The 20,938-nt window shown below is 41.1% G+C and overlaps 1 protein-coding gene across 20 annotated transcripts in view; it reads right to left on the bottom strand.

Annotated features, from left to right (window-relative positions):
• SYNJ1 (synaptojanin 1) overlaps positions 1–20,938 on the bottom strand; it is a 93,489-nt gene that overhangs the window by 67,532 nt on the left and 5,019 nt on the right. For all 20 annotated transcript variants that reach the window (XM_045436845.1, XM_045436846.1, XM_045436833.1 and 17 more), the window contains exon 3: positions 557–643. In XM_045436845.1, the coding sequence (XP_045292801.1) occupies positions 557–643 (87 nt within the window). The remainder of the gene's footprint in view (positions 1–556; positions 644–20,938) is intronic.

Below are 20,938 nucleotides of genomic sequence, written 5' to 3'. Positions count from 1 at the left end.
TGCATGATGTTACAAGCTTCCTTATCTCATCACAGACCAATAGCCAAATGGCTCACGGACTGGCACCGGGTCTTGGGCCACACTTCCAGCCATACGGTTACAGACAAACGGGTAATCCCAAAGGTTACTCTGCAGCCCACGGTGACATTAAGTGGCAGAGACAGATTCAAGCTGAGACCTTTTAACTACAAAGCAGATGTCCTTTCCAGTATAAACCAGGGTAATCAGTGCAGTTCTCACTAAAACATCGTTTCCAAAAGTACTGAAACACAGAAAAAGGGCGATGCCCTGATTTTCTCTTTTGACCACTGATACCAATCCTTCAAGTGTTCACACAGAATAATGTCTCTGGAACTTAAAATCACGAGAGCTTGAGTATGGAGCATACCTTTCAGTCAACAAACATTTCCCCAAGATTAGCATAATTAGGATTTAAAAGATGTTACCACACTTTCAGCTCACATATGGAGTCTGAAATGATAAACAGTCTCCCTCAAATCTTTACAATTAAAACAAAGAAATGAAAAAGATTAATTATATTGAAAAATAAACTTACCAAGATTTAATCGTAAAACACCTAAGAGTCCATAAGCATCAAGCACTTTGGAGTATGTACCCTTGATTGCCTCTTTTTCTGCAGATGCTACAAAAAAAAAAGTTTCAGGGTAAGAATAATGGCCTGAAACATCAGATTCTATTTTGTTATGAAGCCAGAGTTTCTCTAAATCTGATATTCTATTTTTTAAAAAAATTTTTTAACGTTCATTTATTATTGAGAGACAGAGAGATACAGAGCGTGAGCAGGGGAGGGGTAGAGAGAGGGGTAGACACAGAATCCGAAGGAGGCTCCAGGCTCTGAGCTGTCAGCACGGAGACTGACGCAGGGCTCGAACTCACGAACTGTGAGATCATGACCTGAGCCAAAGTCGGTCACCTAACCAACTGAGCCACCCAGGTGCCCCTGATATTCTTTTTTTTTTTTAAATCTGGTATTCTTTATTTTTTTAAATATTTTTCTAAGTCTATTTGTTTTGACACACACACACACACACACACACACACACACACACACACACACACACACGGCAAGCACAAATGGGGGTGGGGCAGAGAGAGAGGGAGAGAAATCCCAAGCAGGCTCAGCGCTGTCAGTCAGTGTGCGGAGCCTGACGCAGGGATCCAACTTATAAACCAGGAGATCATGACCTGAGCCGAAATCAACAGCTGGACTCTTAACTGACTGAGCCACCAGGTGCCCCTTAAATCTGAGATTCTTAACATAAATGCTCACATAAATTATTTTCTCAAACAAGTAACTGAACTGTCCTTCTCAAAGAGTCTCAAACTGAACTGTCCTTCTCAACTTGTTCCAGCACCACTGCGGTCTCTCCCAATGACCTAAAGGACTACCTTTAACAACAGTGATATGTTCTGGAGGTTGTTTCTGAATCACCTTCTCTGTCTCACTGATTCGTTTGCCCACCTATGTACCACCAGCACTATCCTGTGTTATCACACCCCAAGGGAAAACATCCAACTCCTTCACCAGCAATCTTTCAGAATCTGGCCTCAACATCCTCTTTCAGCTTCATTTTTCATCACCCCCCCTCTCCCCTCCTGCCCCTGCATTTTATGTTCTCACTACATTAAAGGGTCCCCTAGTGTCCAAACGCGTGCAATCTAGCCTTCTGCCAGCAAGGCTCCACCTAACCTTCACATTTACAAACAGGGGCACAAGATCACTTTCTGGAAACCCCTCTTTACCTCTACAGGCACAATTCTTTCACAGAGCTCCCTCTTCATGCTGCCAAAACACTTTATATGTACCCATCACTTGTCTTTCCCATTAACCAGCCTGATCCTTGAAGGCAGGAACAATGTCCTATGCCTCCTTTTATCTCTGACATTTAGATTAGTGCTTGAAACACAGAAGATGACAAATGTTTAAATGATAAAAGCTAATGGCCACACTTGAGGACAGAGTTTAGCACAGGAACGGAAATCTTCAGTTTGGCCTTTGTCTTGATTCATTTCTTCTGCTATAAAGCTAATGTTATCTTGCTAATGAATATAACCCACAGAATAATATCCCTAGGTCAGGCTGTTGTGGTTCCTCAGCTGAAAAACAAAAACAAATCATGAAACTTTAAAGAAAAACTCTTCCTAGTTCTCAGCAAATATACTTATTAAAAATCTGACCAAAAAAACCCCAAAGAAATATAAATCACAGCTAGTATCTCAAATGGACAATTCCAAATAATTCTAAAGTCTACAAATCTAGAAAGGTACGATTCTCTTTTTCATCCTGTCCTTTCTCTTCTATTTCTTTCCTTCTCTACTGCTCTCCCTTTCCACTTTCTACTCCACACCCTCAATTCACCTCTTGGCTGACCAGTTCCCTCCTTATTTACCTGTGTCTGTTGCCCCTATCTATCCCCTTTTCCCTTTCCTCATTCGTCTTCGATGTAGAATTATAGAACATTTTGGCAATAGCATGTGTTCCACATTAGAAAAGCACGTTATTACATCCTATGGCCTTCCCATTTCCCCTCAACCTTCACTGCCAACGAAAGGGCTGTCTTCTCAGCCTACTGCCTTGCCTAATTCTCCTAGTGCTTTGTATTCAAGAGCTTCTCTTCTGCCCTGAGCTCTCCTCTAGGGCTCTACAGACTATCTCCTCTTCCTGCCCGCTTTACCTCTTTACCATCTACTCATAGGCCTTCTTCCAGTTAACCCACTTCTGCCTCTGAATGAGTTGTCTTCTGCTAGCTGGCCACACAGGCTAAAACTAAATTAACTGCTCAATCACTCAATTAGCTGATCCTGTCAGAGTTTTCTAATACGCTCATTGTTAAGTGTGGGCCTTTACCTTTATCAAAGTACCCCGTATGAAATTAGGGAGTGGGTAAAATTTCACCAAGCCATTAATAGTAGTTACAGGGGTTTGCATTTCAGCATTCCTAGAGTTCTTCTTCTTACTATTATACCACAGGTTTAAATAACAGTTACTCCTAACATTAAATGACAAGCCACACAAATACAAAATGTCAGAGCATTAATTTTAATTCTATTTTGTAAAGTAAATCAAGATTGCCTGCCCCTCAATACTGCCTCATTAAGAGCACCACATGTACATTAAAGCAAACGCTGGAGAGGCTTGTTATATCTCTGATGACAGAAGGCATGGCTTCCTGGACAAATATTAGAGATTGAGAGGTTAATGCTCTAAATACTTAAATACCATCACTAATATAGTAATACAGATATTACTAGACGTATCAGTCTCAGCAGCAATCACCATTTGGGTTCAAACACCAGCAACCAGTAAGATTAGAAACAAAGCTATAAATCATCAAGATAGTATGGTAGGGGCACAAAAACGGACAAATAGGTCAATGGAACAGAATAGAGAACCCGGAAATGGACTCACAAACATATAGCCAACTAATCTTTGGCAAAGCAGGTAAGAATATCCAGTGGGAAAAAACACAAGCCTCTTCAGCAAATGGTGTTGGAAAAACTGGACAGCGACATGCAGAAGAAAGAACCTGGAGCACTTTCTTACACCAGACACAAAAATAAACTCAAGGGGCGCCTGGGTGGTGCAGTCGGTTAAGCGTCCGACTTCAGCCAGGTCACGATCTCGCGGTCCGTGAGTTCGAGCCCCGCGTCGGGCTCTGGGCTGATGGCTCGGAGCCTGGAGCCTGTTTCCGATTCTGTGTCTCCCTCTCTCTCTGCCCCTCCCCCGTTCATGCTGTGTCTCTCTCTGTCCCAAAAATAAATAAACGTTGGAAAAAAAAAAAAAAACTCAAAATTGATGAAAGACAGGAACGTTAAGACAGGAGGCCATCAAAATCCTCAAGGAGAAAGCAAGCAACAACCTTTTTGACCTTGGCTGCAGCAACTTCTTACTCAACACGTCTCCAGAGGTAAGGGAAACAAAAGCAAAAATGAGCTATTGGGACCTTATCAAGATAAAAAGCTTCTGCACGGGGAAGGAAACAACCAGCAAAACTAAAAGGCAACTGCCGGAATGGGAAGAGATAGTTGCAAATGATGTATCAGATAAAGGATTAGTATTCAAAACTTATAAAGAACTTATCAGACTCACCACCCAAAAAACAAATAATCTAGTGAAGAAATGGGCAAGAGACATGAATAGACACTTTTTCAAAGAAGACTTACAGATGGCCAACCAACACTTGAAAAGATGCTCAACATCACTCATCATCAGGGAAATACAAATCAAGATCACAATGAGATACCACCTCACGCCTGTCACAATGGCTGAAATTAAAAACTCAGCTGCATTAGAGAGAATGCAGAGGAGGAACCCTTTTGCACTGCCAGTGGGAACACAAACTGGTGCAGCCACTCTAGAAAATAGTATGGAGGTTCTTTACTACTATCAACACTAGCCAAAGTATGGAAAGAGCCCAAATGTCTATCAACTGACGAATGGATAAAGAAGATGTGGTATGTATATATATATACATATATATATACACACACACGTATATATGTGTGTATATACATATACGTGTGTATACGTATATACATATATACATACGTACATATACATATATACGTATATGTATACATATATACATATACACATATACATATATACAATACAATATTACTCAGTGATCAAAAAGAATGAAACCTTACCATTTGCAACAATGTATATGGAACTAAAGGGTATTACGCTAAGCGAAGTAAGTCAGTCAGAGAAAGACGTATGATTTCACTCATATGTGGAATTTAAGAAACAAGACAGGTGAACACAGGGGAAGGGAAGCAAAGGTAAGATAAAAACAGAGAGGGAAACAAACCATAAGAGATTCTTACATACAGAGAACAAACTGAGGGCTGTTTGTAGGATGGTGGGTGGGGGATGGGCTACATGGGCTATTGGCATTAAGGAGGGCACTTGTTGGATGAGCACTGGGTATTATATGTAAGTGATGAATCACTGAAGTCTATTCCTTAAATCATTATTACACTATATGTTAACTAACTTGGATTTAAATTTTTAAAAAACTCGGCAGGGAAAAAAAAGAAAATATATTTTTAACATTAAGTCATTGCCTTCCCTTAAAAACAAACAAAAAAAGTCATTTTGTAATGTACTACATTCCCATGCAACAAAATGTTTCTCTTCTAGGGATGAGTGGCTCAGTAGGTTAAGCATCTGACTTTGGCTCAGGTCATGATCTTGCAGTTTGTGGGTTCGAGCCCTGCACTGGGCTCCGCACTGACAGTGCAGAGCCTGCTTGAGATTTTCTCTCTCTCTCCCTCTCTTACTGCTCCTCCCCTACATGCATGTGCATTCTTTCTCTCTCTCTCAAAAAATAAATGAACTTAAAAAAATGTTCCCTCTTCTAATAATGCAGAATAATTATCTTATCATGAACTATACTCCAAATATATGAATATATCATGTCGCTCAGGCTCCATGAAGACCCAACTATTAAACTGTCATCTCATTCAAACATTCCAACAAACGTCAGGTTGCTTATTTACACTTTTATATTATATTCTAAGACTCAGGAAACAGGACAGACACACACACACACACACACACACACACGCATACAATTTAGTCTCAAGTGCCTATTAGATAAAAGTATGCTAAAGGAAAGGAAAGCTAATTGAAAGAGTAGATATCACTTTCCTGCCCAGGAATTTCTTGCTTTCTCCTCAATATTAAATGAAATTTTAAAATAATTTTTAGAGTGATGAATGATGTTTCAGCCAAGGTATCTGTATACTGTCTGTCATGACTATGACATCTAACACTGGGAGAGGTATTTTGCATGCATTATTCAATTTTCACAACGCCCCGTGAGCAAAATTACTACTATTTCCATTTGACATATGAGGAAACAGGCTTAGAGAGGTTATCAATTTGTTACTAACTTGTCTAAGCTTAAATAGCCAGAGTCACAGAACTCAGCTTCATGAGGGGAGGGATTTGGTTCAATTCACTACACTAAACCCCAGCAGCCTAGCTCAGTGCCTGGCACTCAGGAGTTCAAAGATTTTATGCTCAATGAATCTGTGGATGAAATTTTAAAGTCATATGTGTTTTTAACTCCAGACATTTCCAATTTGCTAAGAGAAAACAGTGTTTTCTTCCTTTATGTAAGGTACTGTAGATGTTTTCCTCTTCTTCCATATATACTTCGAGGACTGGGGCAGAATTGAAGGAGGTCTTTTGTAGGCTGTCAGAGCCCAGGCTGACTATGAACAACGGCGCTGTGCATGGATATGAAGCCAGAGGCAGGGAGAGGGCATCCACTTGAGGGGAAGGACAGCCTGTGATAAGATAAGTCTGGGTGGGGCGAGGAGGGTGGTGTCCACCCAGAGGTGTTGGGAGTGGCCTGGTATGGTAGGATGAGCTTGAGCAGGGTGGGGAGGGCAGGGTGCCCTGAGGGAACCCAGGGGCAGGGTGTTGGAGCCCCTGTGGGCTAAGGAGGCCATCCACGTGGTGGCGGAGGTGGCGGAGGCTGCAGCGGCAACAAGACAGTGGCTGATGGTCAGGATAATGGGAGCCAGGGTCCTCACTGTCAGAGAACGAGAGTGCCAATATGGGAAGACAGAAAACCAGAATGGGCACGGCAGCGTTGACTGAAATTGAAGTTACCACTGTGAACTCATAGTTTTCTAGACAGACAGACATGGATATAAATGGGTGTTATACAACCATCAATACCCACACATAGTTAACTGCATATTCCCCTTAGCTCCATCCAAACAGGGCCTGAGATCAGCAGTACCCCAAGAGCAATGGCCATACCCAGCACTGAGATCTTGCTTTCTAATACCATTTTCCACTGTAAGGACTCCTTAGAGAAATGGCTGATTCCAGGGCAAGGGCAGGGACAAGATGAGCCTGGAACATATTCTGTGCAGAAAGGGAGTACTCAAAGACTAATGGAGACATGGCACAAAAATGCAAAGCCAGCTCGAAGGGACCTCTACTAGAGAAATCTGGAACAATTTGAGCATTGAAACAAATGACAAGAGTAACAGATTAAAGTTAAAGTGTGATGAGTAATGGCGATGTTTACATACTCACAAAGCACCTTATCTCGGAACACTTGTCATACAAGAAAAAGGAGTCTGCCAGAGAGCACCTTAAACAAATAAGCAGCGTGCTCACCAGCAGTACTGGGACAAGTCAAAACTGTGTGCACCTTGACAGGGTACGGTGAAAAGAACACAGCAGCACATGCGTAATATTCCTGCCAACATACATGACCTGAATCTGAGCAAGAGGAACCATCAGAGAAACCCAAAGTGAGGCCCAGTCCGCACAACAGCCGGCCTTCGTCTTCAGAAGTTTTAAGGTCATACACATCAAAGACTGAGGAACTTTCCCAGATTTAAAGAGACTGAAGAGGCATGACAACCAATAAAATGACAGATCTGAACTGGATCCTTTTGCTATAAGAGTCGTTGTTGGGACAACTGGTGAACTTGAATGGAGTCTTTTTTTTTTTTTTTTTGGTCATATTGTAGTTACGAAGGAGCAAGTCGTAGCTATTCTAGGAAATAAGTAATGGTATTTGTGGGTGATGGGATGTCATGTCCACAACTTATTCTCGATAATTAAGAGAAAGTTCTTTATACTGAACTTCAGCTTTTCTGTGTTTCTGACATTGTTTCAAGATTAAAAAAAATAAATGTAACCATTAAAAATAAACTTATAGGGGCGCCTGGGTGGCGCAGTCGGTTAAGCGTCCGACTTCGGCCAGGTCACGATCTCGCGGTCCGTGAGTTCGAGCCCCGCGTCGGGCTCTGGGCTGATGGCTCAGAGCCTGGAGCCTGTTTCCGATTCTGTGTCTCCCTCTCTCTCTGCCCCTCCCCCGTTCATGCTCTGTCTCTCTCTGTCCCAAAAATAAATAAACGTTGAAAAAAAAAAAATTTAAAAATAAACTTATAAAATACACATGCATATGCCTAAATTAAGAGGCTTTTCTCTCTCCACAGCACTAAGATAAACCCTTATAGCACCATGCTATCCCCTGACCATACACTTTCTAACAGGGAAGACTTTCCCTCACTTTATGAAACCCCATGAAATATAGAGAAATACATGAGGTAAGAGGGAGAGACTTAAATTATTGTCTTATTTCTCTGCTAATTTTTAATTCTAGAAAATAATTTGAGAATCTTCCACTAGAAGGGATTATTTAAAATAAAAAAAGCCGTACTACTTTCACATAATGCGTATGATCTTCAGATAAAACACGGAATTTACAAATAGTTTACTCATTCATCCCCGTCTTTCCCTTTCCCTAACGCTCTCCCCTTGCAGCCCACACCGCAGTCAAAACGAATAAAAAATGAATAATGGGTGACTCCTTGTATGCTCCACACTCTTTTCCCTCTTCCCCTTTGTTCACAGTGTTCTTTCCATCTGGAACACCCCTGAGTCATCTTTGCATTTCCAAACATTCCCCATCCGTCAATACCTAACTAAAATGCCTCTTCCTTCCTAAAGCTTTCCCCGATCGTGCTGGAAGTAAATCTTTCTTCTCATTATTTCATAGTGCATTCACTTGTGTACTCACAGCCACAGAAATGGTTTCATTTCTTTTCATCTCAACAAATTACCAACCTAACCAGAGATGCCGAACGCTGCAACTGTTAAGTATGCGTCTCATAGACAAAAACAAATTGACAGGTTGCAGCACAAAAGGGAATGTTCTGTTAGTTTTAAAATGATACATAAAAAGACAGACATTTAACCTTACCATCAGTAGCATCTGAATGCTCTGGACGTTTATGGTGGCATGAGGGTGGGAGTGGGGAGGTGGGGAAGACAGGCATCATTAGCTGATTTCTTTTTCTTTTTTTTTTTTTTTTTTTTTTTCAACGTTTATTTATTTTTGGGACAGAGAGAAACAGAGCATGAACGGGGGAGGGGCAGAGAGAGAGGGAGACACAGAATCGGAAACAGGCTCCAGGCTCTGAGCCATCAGCCCAGAGCCCGACGCGGGGCTCGAACTCATGGACCGCGAGATCGTGACCTGGCCGAAGTCGGACGCTCAACCGACTGCACCACCCAGGCGCCCCTCTTTTTCTTTTTAAGTTTATTGATTTTATTTTGAGAGAGAGAGACAGACAGACAGACAAGGAGGGAGAGAATCCCAAGCAGGTCCTGTGCTGTCAGTGCAGAGCCCAACGTGGGGCTCTATCTCAAGACTGTGAGATCATGGCCTGAGCCGAAATCAAGAGTCATAGATGCTTAACCGACTGAGCCACCAAGGCGCCCCATGATTTCTAGCCAGGGTGTATTTTTTCTAATTTTTTTTTTGAGTTTATTTATTTTTGAGAGAAAGAGAGAGGGACAGAGTGCAAGCGGGGGAGGGGCAGAGAGAAGGGGAGACACAGTATCCCGAAGTAGCTCCAGGCTCTGAGCTGTCAGCACAGAGCCCGATGTGAGGCTCGAACTCACAAACAGTGAGATCACGACCTGAGCTGAAGTTGGACGCCCAACCGACTGAGCCACCCAGACGCCCTACGATTTCTAAACACGGTTTAACCTAGTGGAGTTTATTAAGGATGCATGGAGAGCCCTGAGGAAAACAGAGTGAAAGAATGAGAGGAAATGAAAGTTCAGGGGAGACGTTGATAACAGGAGTCCAGGTTACTCCTTGCTAGTGCCGTCCCTCAACGTATCCACTGTGCTTTCAATGAGGGGAACAGACTGCTCTGTGGTTTTCTTTTCTCTCTCCTGTTCATGTTGATGTTGTTAAGCAAACAAGATGCTAGGAAAACGAACCTTTCTTTTTACGAGTTACTGATTTTTAGCTACCCGTCAAGGCCTTTAGCAAGTTCAGCTCAGGTAAGGAGGCCTGTACCCCTTTACCTCATCTGTCAAACGTGTAAAGTAAGGCAAAGCCTGACTCCAGAAGTTAACTGCTATTCACACCTCAGGGGTCGATAGTACCTAACTCCCTCAACAGCTTATTTAAAAAAAAATTTTTTTTTCAACGTTTATTTATTTTTGGGACAGAGAGAGACAGAGCATGAACGGGGGAGGGGCAGAGAGAGAGGGAGACACAGAATCGGAAACAGGCTCCAGGCTCTGAGCCATCAGCCCAGAGCCTGACGCGGGGCTCGAACTCACGGACCGCGAGATCGTGACCTGGCTGAAGTCGGACGCTTAACCGACTGCGCCACCCAGGCGCCCCTCAACAGCTTATTTTAAAGAGAAAAACTCTTCTTCCCTGTCACATTCGACACTACTTTTCGCTTGTGCCTTCAATTTTTTCTTAATTTTCCATCTAGTGTGAACATAATTTTCTGGGAACACAGAGCTATCTTAGGCATAAATCTATAATTATATTTTTAAATTTTTTTTTCAACGTTTATTTATTTTTTGGGGGACAGAGAGAGACAGAGCATGAACGGGGGAGGGGCAGAGAGAGAGGGAGACACAGAATCCGAAACAGGCTCCAGGCTCTGAGCCATCAGCCCAGAGCCCGACGCGGGGCTCGAACTCACGGACCGCGAGATCGTGACCTGGCTGAAGTCGGACGCTTAACCTTAACCAACTGCGCCACCCAGGCGCCCCTATAATTATATTTTTAAACATATCCATATGTCAGTCGAGCCCAATGCGGGGCTGGAACTTACAAACCACGAGATCATGACCTGAGCTGAAGTCTGAAGCTTAACAGACTGAGACACCCAGGTGCCCCTATTTTTTTATTTTTTTAATGTTTATTTATTTTCAGAGAGAGAGAGAGAGAGAGAAGGCGGGAGAGGGGTTTAGAGAGAGGGAGAGAGAGAATCCCAAGCAGGCTCTGCACTATCAGTGCAGAGGCGGAAAAGGGGCTTGAACTCACGAACCATGAGATCATGACTTGAGCCAAAACCAGGAGTCGGATGCTTAGCCGACTGAGCCACCCAGGCACCCCTCTCTGATTCTAATCCTAGTGAATATGTGAATATGAATAAGGTCACAGAATAGAATTTAAAGCAAAATAAAATACATACCATAAACATGTATTCTCATGAAAATATTTAAGGATGAAATGACATGATATCCAGGATTTACTTCAAAATAAATGGGGAGGGGGAAAAAGTGGCTAGGGATATAGATAAACACAAGTGGCCATGACATAATCATTGAGGCTGGGTGACAAATACATGAGAGTCAATGACACCATTCTCCCTTCTTTGATGTACAGTTGATACTTCCCAAAATAAAATGATAAAAAAAAAAGTTTATCCTGACAACATTCTTTGGCATACTGGATAAGTTCAGAAAGAAGAGAAAACAAGATAACTCTGGGCTGTCAGTGACAGCGGAGGCTACTGGAATTCTAAGTAATTTGAGAGGTACTTTCTGCAACTACCCTAGACCAGAGGTAGATCAGTCAAAAGTTCAATGGGCATTTAGACTTTTATAACTTGAAAGGAGGCAGTGAATCCTACTGTCTTTAGAATGGCCCCATAGTCCACTCTAAGGCCATCATAAGATCATCAAATGACAAATATACATCAAATTGGAAAAGAAGACTTGGCAATTCCAGAATGGAGACCCCGGGAAGGATATAAGTATTGCTGTACTCCGTCATAAATGTTGACCTTACATTCATCCTAGATAACTTAGCTTTAATATCCTACTCTGTTGAAAATGGCCTTGGAAAATAATAAGCTTGCCTTTGCTCATCACAGAAGAGGTTAAGAACTATTTAAACCTACATTAAGCCACGAGGTAGTGATACGTAACAACGCCACTCAGACACCTTAACTCATTCGTTATTTTGCCTCGCAGCACGCTTTCAAAGTTCTTTCCACTGAACGCCTTCCGGACTGAAAGCAGCCTAACCTACGTTCCCTACTGAAGCCACAGGAAAGTAATGAAAATAGAAGCTGTAGAGATGATCTATTTATAGACTACAGAAAACACTCAAGGGTGTAAATCCATCAATTGTTCCCTATCAAAATTTAACATACCAACTGTCCTCTCTCACATTACTTGGCACCCTCTTTTGCCAGGGTGACTTACTCTCGTAGCACTGTATCGTATGTTGTAACTGGCATTATTCAGCATTATTCGTATTACACCCTCCCTTCTCGCATTAGGATTTCAGGCACATAATGAAGCATTGGATCAGACTATCGAAAGTCAGATTAAGACGTAATCATACACCTGTATCTTGATTTTCATGAGTTGCAACTTTTTGAAACAGGGGCTTCTTCAACAGAGAATAATTGTCGCGAGGTGATCACTTCTCCAGCTCAACAGAAAAACAAAATTAACTTATTACCTAAGATCACCAGATAACTTCACAGTCATTTGTTTTAAACTGAAATGGTACTCTGGGGATTAAATTTAAATGTAAATTTCTCTAACTTCTGATAATGACAATACTACAAACCAAATAAATAAGCTACCTAATGAAGGGCCTGCTACCCAATGTTAACATTCCGCTGTGGCTCAAACCTTTCAGATGGGCAACGGACGGTCTTTCTTCAGCTGATACAGAAGACCAAAATAAGGAAAGCCATTAAGAATGTGAAAACAAGATTACAAGTTAGTCCGCTCTTTCTAGAATCACAATTTGCTTGTGGTTGCACGCACTGCAGTTTGCGGTCAGCTCATTTGCATACAGGTAGCACTCTGGTGGAGAACCAGAGGGCCTCTCTCTAGTCAGAGGATCCTGGAGATCGCGCAAACCAAGCTACTCATTTTCAGAAGAAAAAAGCTCGAGTTTAGTTGATTCATCCAAGGTCACAGAACTACCTGGCAGAAAAGCCACTTTCCATTTTATAAGACATAAGTAAAAAGAAGTTATTTTAAAAGGAAAAGGTTCTCTTTGTATAATTAAAATATTAAAACTCCAGCTGAAAAACATTAAACTATCCAAATTAATGTTGTGTCTACACTACAAATCCCCATTTGGGCAACATCTGAAGACGATAACAACCTTTCACTAATTCACGTAACAAGTATTTCCCGAATGCTGACTATGTACCAGGACCCTGGCAAAGTTCTACAGGAAAAAGAGTCAGTGCCCTAACACCTTCTATGAGGAAGATAGCCATTATGTGATCATACAAGTGCAAACTCATAAATGACACTGAATACTGTGATGGAATTCTGACAGACTACAACGGGAGGACCTAACTGAAAATTGTTGGGGGGAGAGCGGCGGTTACAATACGCTCGCCTGCAGAAGGAGTGGAGGTAAAAATGCTCCAAGCAACATACTCTGTGACCCAGCAATTCCATTCGTAAAAATACATCCAACAGAGATGTGTACATATGTGCACCAAAAGACATGGATAAGGATGTTCATCCCACTGTCATTCATAACAGAAAAAACTAGAAGTAAATGTCAACAGAATACTGGAATATTCACACCAGGGAATACTACCGAGTAGTGAAAACTGCCGCAGGCTACAACAGGGATGATCTCCTGTACAGAACATTGAAAGAAGTCAGACCCAACAGAATACATATTGAGTGATTCCATTTATGTTAGGTTGAAAACCAGATAAAGTGAATCTATGATGTAAGAAGTCAGGTAGTGATTATCTTTGCAAATCATGGTAGAGATAATAATGGGGAAGAATGTGAGGGAATCTTCTGGAGAGCTAGTAATGTTGATTGCTCAACCTGGTAGTGTTAACATAGATATGTTTACTCTGTAATAATTCATCAAGTTGTACATTTATGATTCATGTATTTTTCTACATGCATGAATAAATTTAGTTTTTAAAATAAATATTGAGCAACCTATCAAAATAACACCAGCATTTTTCACAGAGCTAGAACAAACAATCCTAAAATTTGCAGAGAACCAGAAAAGACCCTGAATAGCCAAAGCAATCTTGAAAAAGAAAACCAAAGCAGGAGGCATCACAATCCCAGCCTTCAAGCTGTTTTATAAAGCTGTAATCATCAAGACAGTATGGTACTGGCATAAAAACAGACACTCAGATCAATGGAACAGAATAGGGAACCCAGAAACGGACCCACAAACGTATGGCCAACTTATCTTTGACAAAGCAGATAAGAATATCCAGTGGAAAAAAAACACAGTCTTTCAGCAAATGGTGTTGGAAAAACTGGACAGTGAGATGCAGAAGAATGAACCTGGACCACTTTCTTACACCATACGCAAAAATAAACTCAAAATGAATGAAAGACCTAAACGTAAGACAGGAAGCCATCAAAATCCTCGAGGAGAAAGCAGGCAACAACCTCTTTGACTTTGGCTACAGCAACTTCTTACACAACACATATCTGGAGGCAAGGGAAACAAAAGCAAAAATGAGCTATTGGGACCTCATCAAGCTAAAAAGCTTCTACATAGTGAAGGAAACAATCAGCAAAACTAAAAAGGCAACCGACAGAATAGGAAGAGATATTTGCAAATGACATATCAGATACAGGGTTAGTATCCAAAATCTATAAAGAATTTATCAAACTCAAAACCCAAAAACACAAATAATCCAGGGAAGAAATGGGCAAGAGAAATGAATAGACACTTCTCCAAAGAAGACATCCAGATGACCAACAGACACGTGAAAAAATGCTCAACATCACTCATCATCAGGGGAAGACAAATCAAAACCACAATGGGCTATCATCTCACACCTGTCAGAATGACTAACATTAACAACTCAGGCAACAACACATGTTGGCGAGGATGCAGAAAAAGAGATCTCTTTTACACTGCCGGTAGGAATGCCAACTGGTGCAGCCACTCTGGAAAACGGTATGGAGGTTCCTCAAAAAATTAAAAATAGAACTACTCTATGGTCCAGCAATTGCACTACTAGGTATTTATCCAAGGGATACAGGTGTGCTGTTTCGAACGGGCACAGGCACCCCAATGTTCATAGCAGCACTGTCAACAATAGCCCAAGTATGGAAAGCGCCCAAATGTCCATCGATGGATGGATGAATGGATAAAGAAGATGTGGTATATATATACAATGGGGTATTACTCGGCAATCAAAAAGAATGAAACCTTGCCATTTGCAACTACAAAGATGGAACTAGGGGGTATTATGCTAAGCGAAATTAGTCAGAGAAAGGCAAATATATGACTTCACTCATATGAAGACTTTAAGAGACAAAACAGATGAACATAAGGAAGGGAAACAAAAATAATATAAAAACAGGGAGGGGGACAAAACAGAAGAGACTAATATAGAGAACAAACAGAGGGTTGTTGGAGGAGTTGTGGGAGGGGGGATGGGCTAAATGGGTAAGGGGCATTAAGGAATATCTACTCCTGAAATCATGGCTGTACTATATGCTAACTAACCTGGATGTAAATTAAAAAATAAATTATTTAAAAAAAAAAGAAAAAAAGAAAAAGAAGAGTATTTTGTTTTCTCTCTTCTTTACTGATTGAGTTATCTCAAAATCATTCAGGAATTTAAAGGGCATATCTTTCAACCTAAAGTCAGAGTGTCCAACTGACAAGAAGAGTTAATCCCTCTCCCCAAATGCCAAATTTATTTACAATGGGACTAGCCTATGAAACGTACTCCAATGTGAACACATTGCTTACATTATGTGACATAACAGGAGGAACTACAATGGCTTACCCTTGCAAAATCCATTTTAGTAGAAAAAGATAACACCCAAATTCTTATTTACAAATATTAAAAACCCAAGCAGATATAAACTGTTACCAATAGAAGTATGATATGCAATCTTTAAAGCTGTACTTCTACTTGGCGCTCTAATTACAAGGCTAACCCCAAATGCACTGATCAACCCTACTCCTTGTTTCTTTCAAAATTACAGTTTAAACATAAGTGATAAAATTTCACTAATTCAGACTTTACCACCTCAGAATGGTTGAAAATGTTGGCACCGATTGCAAAGAAAAGCTGTATTATACCACTGGTTTTAAGCAATTTGTTTATATATTTGGGTGTAGTCGGCTTCATGTTTCTTCCGCTTGGGGCTCATTTAGCTTCTTGGATCTGTGGATTTATACTTTTCATCAAATTTGGAAAATTATCAGCTGTTATTTCTTCATATATTTTTCTGCTTCAGCCCCTTCTTTCTAGGTTTCCAATTATACACATACATTGCCCATATGAACTTGTTCCCCAACCTACTGATGGCTCTGTAGTCTAGTCTTTTCTGTGTTTCATATTAAGTAGTTTCTATTATTTGGTCTTCAAATTCAGGGATCATTTATTATGCAGTGTCTAATCTATTAATCCCCATCAGTGTATTCTTTTTTTCATTTCAGATAACGCTATTTTCATTTCTATAAATTTAATTTGGGCCTTTCACATTTCTCATGTCTCTCCTTAACATGTTTATTCTTTGCTTCTTGGACATATGGAGTATATTTATAATAGCTGTTATAATGTCCTTGTTTATTGATTTTAACAACTGCTTCTACAGATTGACTTTTCTCCTCATTATGAGGATGTTTTCCTAGTTCTTTGTATATATGGTCATTTTTTTAGTTAAAATAATTTTTTTACTGTTTCTTTATTTTTGAGAGACAGAGCAAGAGTGAGAGCAGGGGGAGGGGCAGAGAGCGAGGGAGTCACAGAAACCAAAGCAGGCTCCAGGCTCTGAGCTGTCATCACAGAGCCCGACGAAGGACTCTAACTCACGCACTACCCGTCGGATGCTCAACTGACTGAGCCACCTGGGTGTCCCTGCATGTACGGCAATTTTTTTTTTTTAAATGTTTTTTTTCAATGTTTATTTATTTTTGGGACAGAGAGAGACAGAGCATGAATGGGGGAGGGGCAGAGAGAGAGGGAGACACAGAATCGGAAACAGGCTCCAGGCTCTGAGCCATCAGCCCAGAGCCTGACGCGGGGCTCCAACTCACGGACCGCGAGATCGTGACCTGGCTGAAGTCGGACGCTTAACCGACTGCGCCACCCAGGCGCCCCTGTACAGCAATTTTTAATTGAATGCTAAACATTGTAAATTTTACAGAGTTGAATCCTGGGTATATATTTTGAATTCCTGTATTCTTAAACTTTGTTCTGTTCTAGGATACAGGGAAGGGTTTTGGAAATTAAGTTATTTAAATAGGAAACAATCTGATCCCTTTGGGTCTTGGTTTTGAGCTTTGTTGGATAGAACCACAGAGGCCTTTAGTCTAGGGCTCCTTTGCCCCACTGCTGAAGCAATATACCCTTCTGAGTATTCAACCCAATTCCCAGAGTACTACAATATTTCCCCGTTCTGGCTGTTCACAACTGAACTCTTCCCAGCCCTGTGTGAGGTCCAGGAACTTCTCTTCCTGCTCCTTTTTGGTAGTTCTTTCCCTGCCTTGGGTAGTTTCCTCACAGGCCGGCGCTGCAAATCAGCCGAAATCTCAAGGGGAACCCCGTGCACATCTCTGAAACTCTGTGTAGCTACCTCCTGTTTGGTACTAGGTCCTGAGCATTCCCACTGCCTTGGCTTGCACAAATTCCCTACTCTGTCTCCTCAAATCAGGGAGACTGCCAGGCTTTCTTGGGGTGCATCTCCCTGCTACTGTAGCCCAGAAGCACTCAAGGCAGTAAGCTAGAGTGATCAGTTAGAGCGATCGTCAGGCTCACCTTCTTTGTTTCCCTGCCCTCAAGTACCAGGGTCTCATGCCGCCTATTGTTCAATGTCTGAAAATTCTTTCTTTCTTTTATTCGTTTTGTTGTTGTCACCTAAGGTGAGAGGGTAAATCCAGTTCCTGTTACACCATCATGGTCAGAAGCGAAAAGCCTGATATAGTCTTGGGCTAATTATATTTTATGAGACAAGTCAGAATACCTGGTGGGCCTGAAATTATATAATAAAATCACATAATGGAGTTTTACTGTTCAACGAGGGAGACGCTGTGCTTTGCCTTTTATTTTCTCTCAGCAAAGTTAAGTGGTAGAGAAAGGAAAGCACTTAGTAACTACTGGTTTGGCCCAACATTAACAAGTAATCCTATTATCTGGCCCAGGATGGAAAAGTTAGGTTAAAGTGAGGTTTTTGTTGTTTGTTTGTTTGTCTTAAGCATAGATATTTAAGTTGCTATTTACTTTCTCTTCTACCAAATAGGAACATTCCCAAAATTATTTACAAAAAGAAAATAAATTTTTGCAACCCTGACACAAAGTGATATATAACAAGTCTAAATTTCACCATTCTGGGCAGAAGAAGTCAACTATAAAAAGCCACTTCCTCCCTCAACTTAAATTTTTCTTAAAAAGAGGTAAGATACTGCAACTTATCTAAAGGGCAATCATGCTGACAGCCAGCCTTTGGCAATTATAAAAAATAAAACAAAAACAAAACAACAACTATGCAGGCCGCCTGTCATCACCACCTACTACACTCGTCGTCCAAAATTTTAAAGCCTAACATTTAACTTGGCTCAGCAAAGCAACTTTATGTTTTTAATGACCTAACTCTAAATCAAGTTTCCTCTCTAATACATCAATAGTTTGTGGGCAAAAGCCCAGCAAGTTTAACACTTCCCTCATTACATAATGCTATCAATTTCACTTAACTTTAAAGTCTTCTAGGCACACCCTTGTTTTTGCCCTTCACCCCCCAACCCCCAAAATACTACCCACCACCCTCGCAACAATGCAAATAACAATTAAAGTGAAAAAATCAAATGGTAAGATTGTGTCGTTGGACCAGTTATTTTACCTCTCCAAGCCTCAGTTTCCACATCCGTGAAATGGGAGATAAAAGCACAAGCCACGGAATTAAATGAAATAAAGGATGTCTAACACCACATCTCCTAAACTGTATGCTGACACGCTCTAGGACACTTCAACAAACTCGTGTAAGAGCTGCAGGATATTTTAAATTGAAAGAAACACAGAGATCCTCGACAGCTGTTGCACTGCCCAAACTATCAGCCTGAGGTAGTTCAGAGTATTAACAGTGGAGTACGTACTTCCTTTGATAAGGTCCTATCTCTGTAAGGCTGGGTTTTCGGTAGTTGCTGCCGATAAAAAGCAAGTGTGGCAGAAGCAGAACGGAAACGGGGGTGGAGCTGCCCAATCTGAGTCTGAGATGTGAAAGCTGTTCAATGCTCAACAGCACATACATATCCCATTAGTAAATAACCGGTTATTTAGGAAGGGAAGGAATTATTTCCAATTTACTTGCATTGCTTTTTCAAATAGGTACCAGAGTTCTCAGGACAGAACTATTTAACATTTGGACCTAATTATTTAATAAACACAACTGTGGCCTAGGGGTGCTGTGAAAAACTTAATGAGACACCACAAAACAATGAAGTGTAGGAACCTCTGGCTTGATGTTGTGACTGGGAGAGGAAGCTTCCAATAAATGGCAACTATTATCTCATTATAATCGCTCCTTTAGAGCGCGCAGTTTTACAGAAAAGGCAGTGTAATCCACATTCAGTGACAAAGATTTCCAGAATATTGTCCTATAGTTTTATGGTTCATAGTTCCATGATAAAAGAAAAAAAAGTAGGTAAATGAAGAAACTCAGATGGACAAGCTGGGGTAAAACCAGGTCCAGCATATAGGGATACAGCCTTGCTGTCTAGGAAGCACGTGATTTGAGTCCATCAGGATTCAAAAGGACTTGGAAAGCCTGAAAATCATCTTACCAGCAGGCAGATAAAAGCAATGAATCCTTACTTCTATCCTGGCATTTACTGAAAGAGCAAAAGCTCTAATATTAAGAGTTAGGAATTTATCTCACCACCTTACATCCCATCTTCTCAACAGGTGATCCAGAACTTGTTTCTAGAAATCATCCTTCATTGCCCGTGTGCTGACCTCCTCTGCATTTCTTTCTTAGGACTCAATTATGACCGTAAAGTATTTACCTGTGCTGAAGCGCGAGATGGGTTGAAAAACAACGAGATAGCTCGTGAATTCAGAGCAGAGCATGTTAGCAGTCAGACCGGCGACCTGCGGCAGTCCTGCTGTGTAACTAGACAGAAGAGGGAAACGGAACCTGACACAAAACTGGTCGATATCCCTCTTTAATCTCTTGTTGAATTAATTCCCGAGGAAAAATGTGTTATGACTTGCTGACCATCACACTTGCTGCTTACACTGGTCCAGACACAGAATACTAGTCATGGAGAATCTACTTCCTACACTCAACCACTGTCCCTCAGACATCAAATTTTAGTTTAATTAAGCAGCTTTCTGGACTGATAACTTCTGTATGTCTTTTCTATCAGCAGTTCAGTCAAACACCAATTCTTTAAAAGATAAAAAAAAAAAAAATCAATTTTATAGAAAAAAGGTACCAAGGTACCATACTTCCAAACTTTTGTGAACTTTGCAAGCTAGCTTAGGTTAATCTCCTCCTCACCCCGGCCCACCCCCCACGGCACTACTTTAGCCACTTATTCTGTAACTGTGAGTGAAACACTGTACCAAGCAGTAGGGATACAAAGATTACCAAGACATGGGTTTTTCCCTTACAGAGTAGAGTATCCAGACACGGAAGTTCCACATAATCTTAAAGCACTACATCAAAAGGGCTATGGGAGCATTAGCACTACGGTTCAGGCTGAACGTTTCAAGAAAACTACTTCTTAATATATATATTTATATTATACAACTAGTTATTATAATATTGATATCAATAGGAAATAATAGCATTAACATTCTGGCCACCTGGTTACTTCGGATAAAATGTGCAAGCTAAAAAGTTATCCCATAATCAAGCACAGAAATATAAACTATGACTCTAAAGCCTACGTAAACTATGCTCAGAATAATCATCCCAACCTGATCACGTCAGAATCTCTAGGGGGCTGGAGCCCAGGGAACCAGTATTTATGACTCCTCGCCAGGTGATTAAATATGCAAACAGGGCTGAAAACCACTGGTTCACTGATTAAGTCATAGCATCATGACTGATTTAAGTTTTAAAGCCTAGCAACATAAAGACAGAGTCCCGAGGCTGGATTAGTGGACACTCAGGCCCTACAAA

This window comes from Leopardus geoffroyi, chromosome C2 (genome assembly GCF_018350155.1).
Source record: "Leopardus geoffroyi isolate Oge1 chromosome C2, O.geoffroyi_Oge1_pat1.0, whole genome shotgun sequence".
NCBI classification, from domain to species: domain Eukaryota; kingdom Metazoa; phylum Chordata; class Mammalia; order Carnivora; family Felidae; genus Leopardus; species Leopardus geoffroyi.
This window is presented reverse-complemented; position numbering and strand designations above follow the sequence as displayed.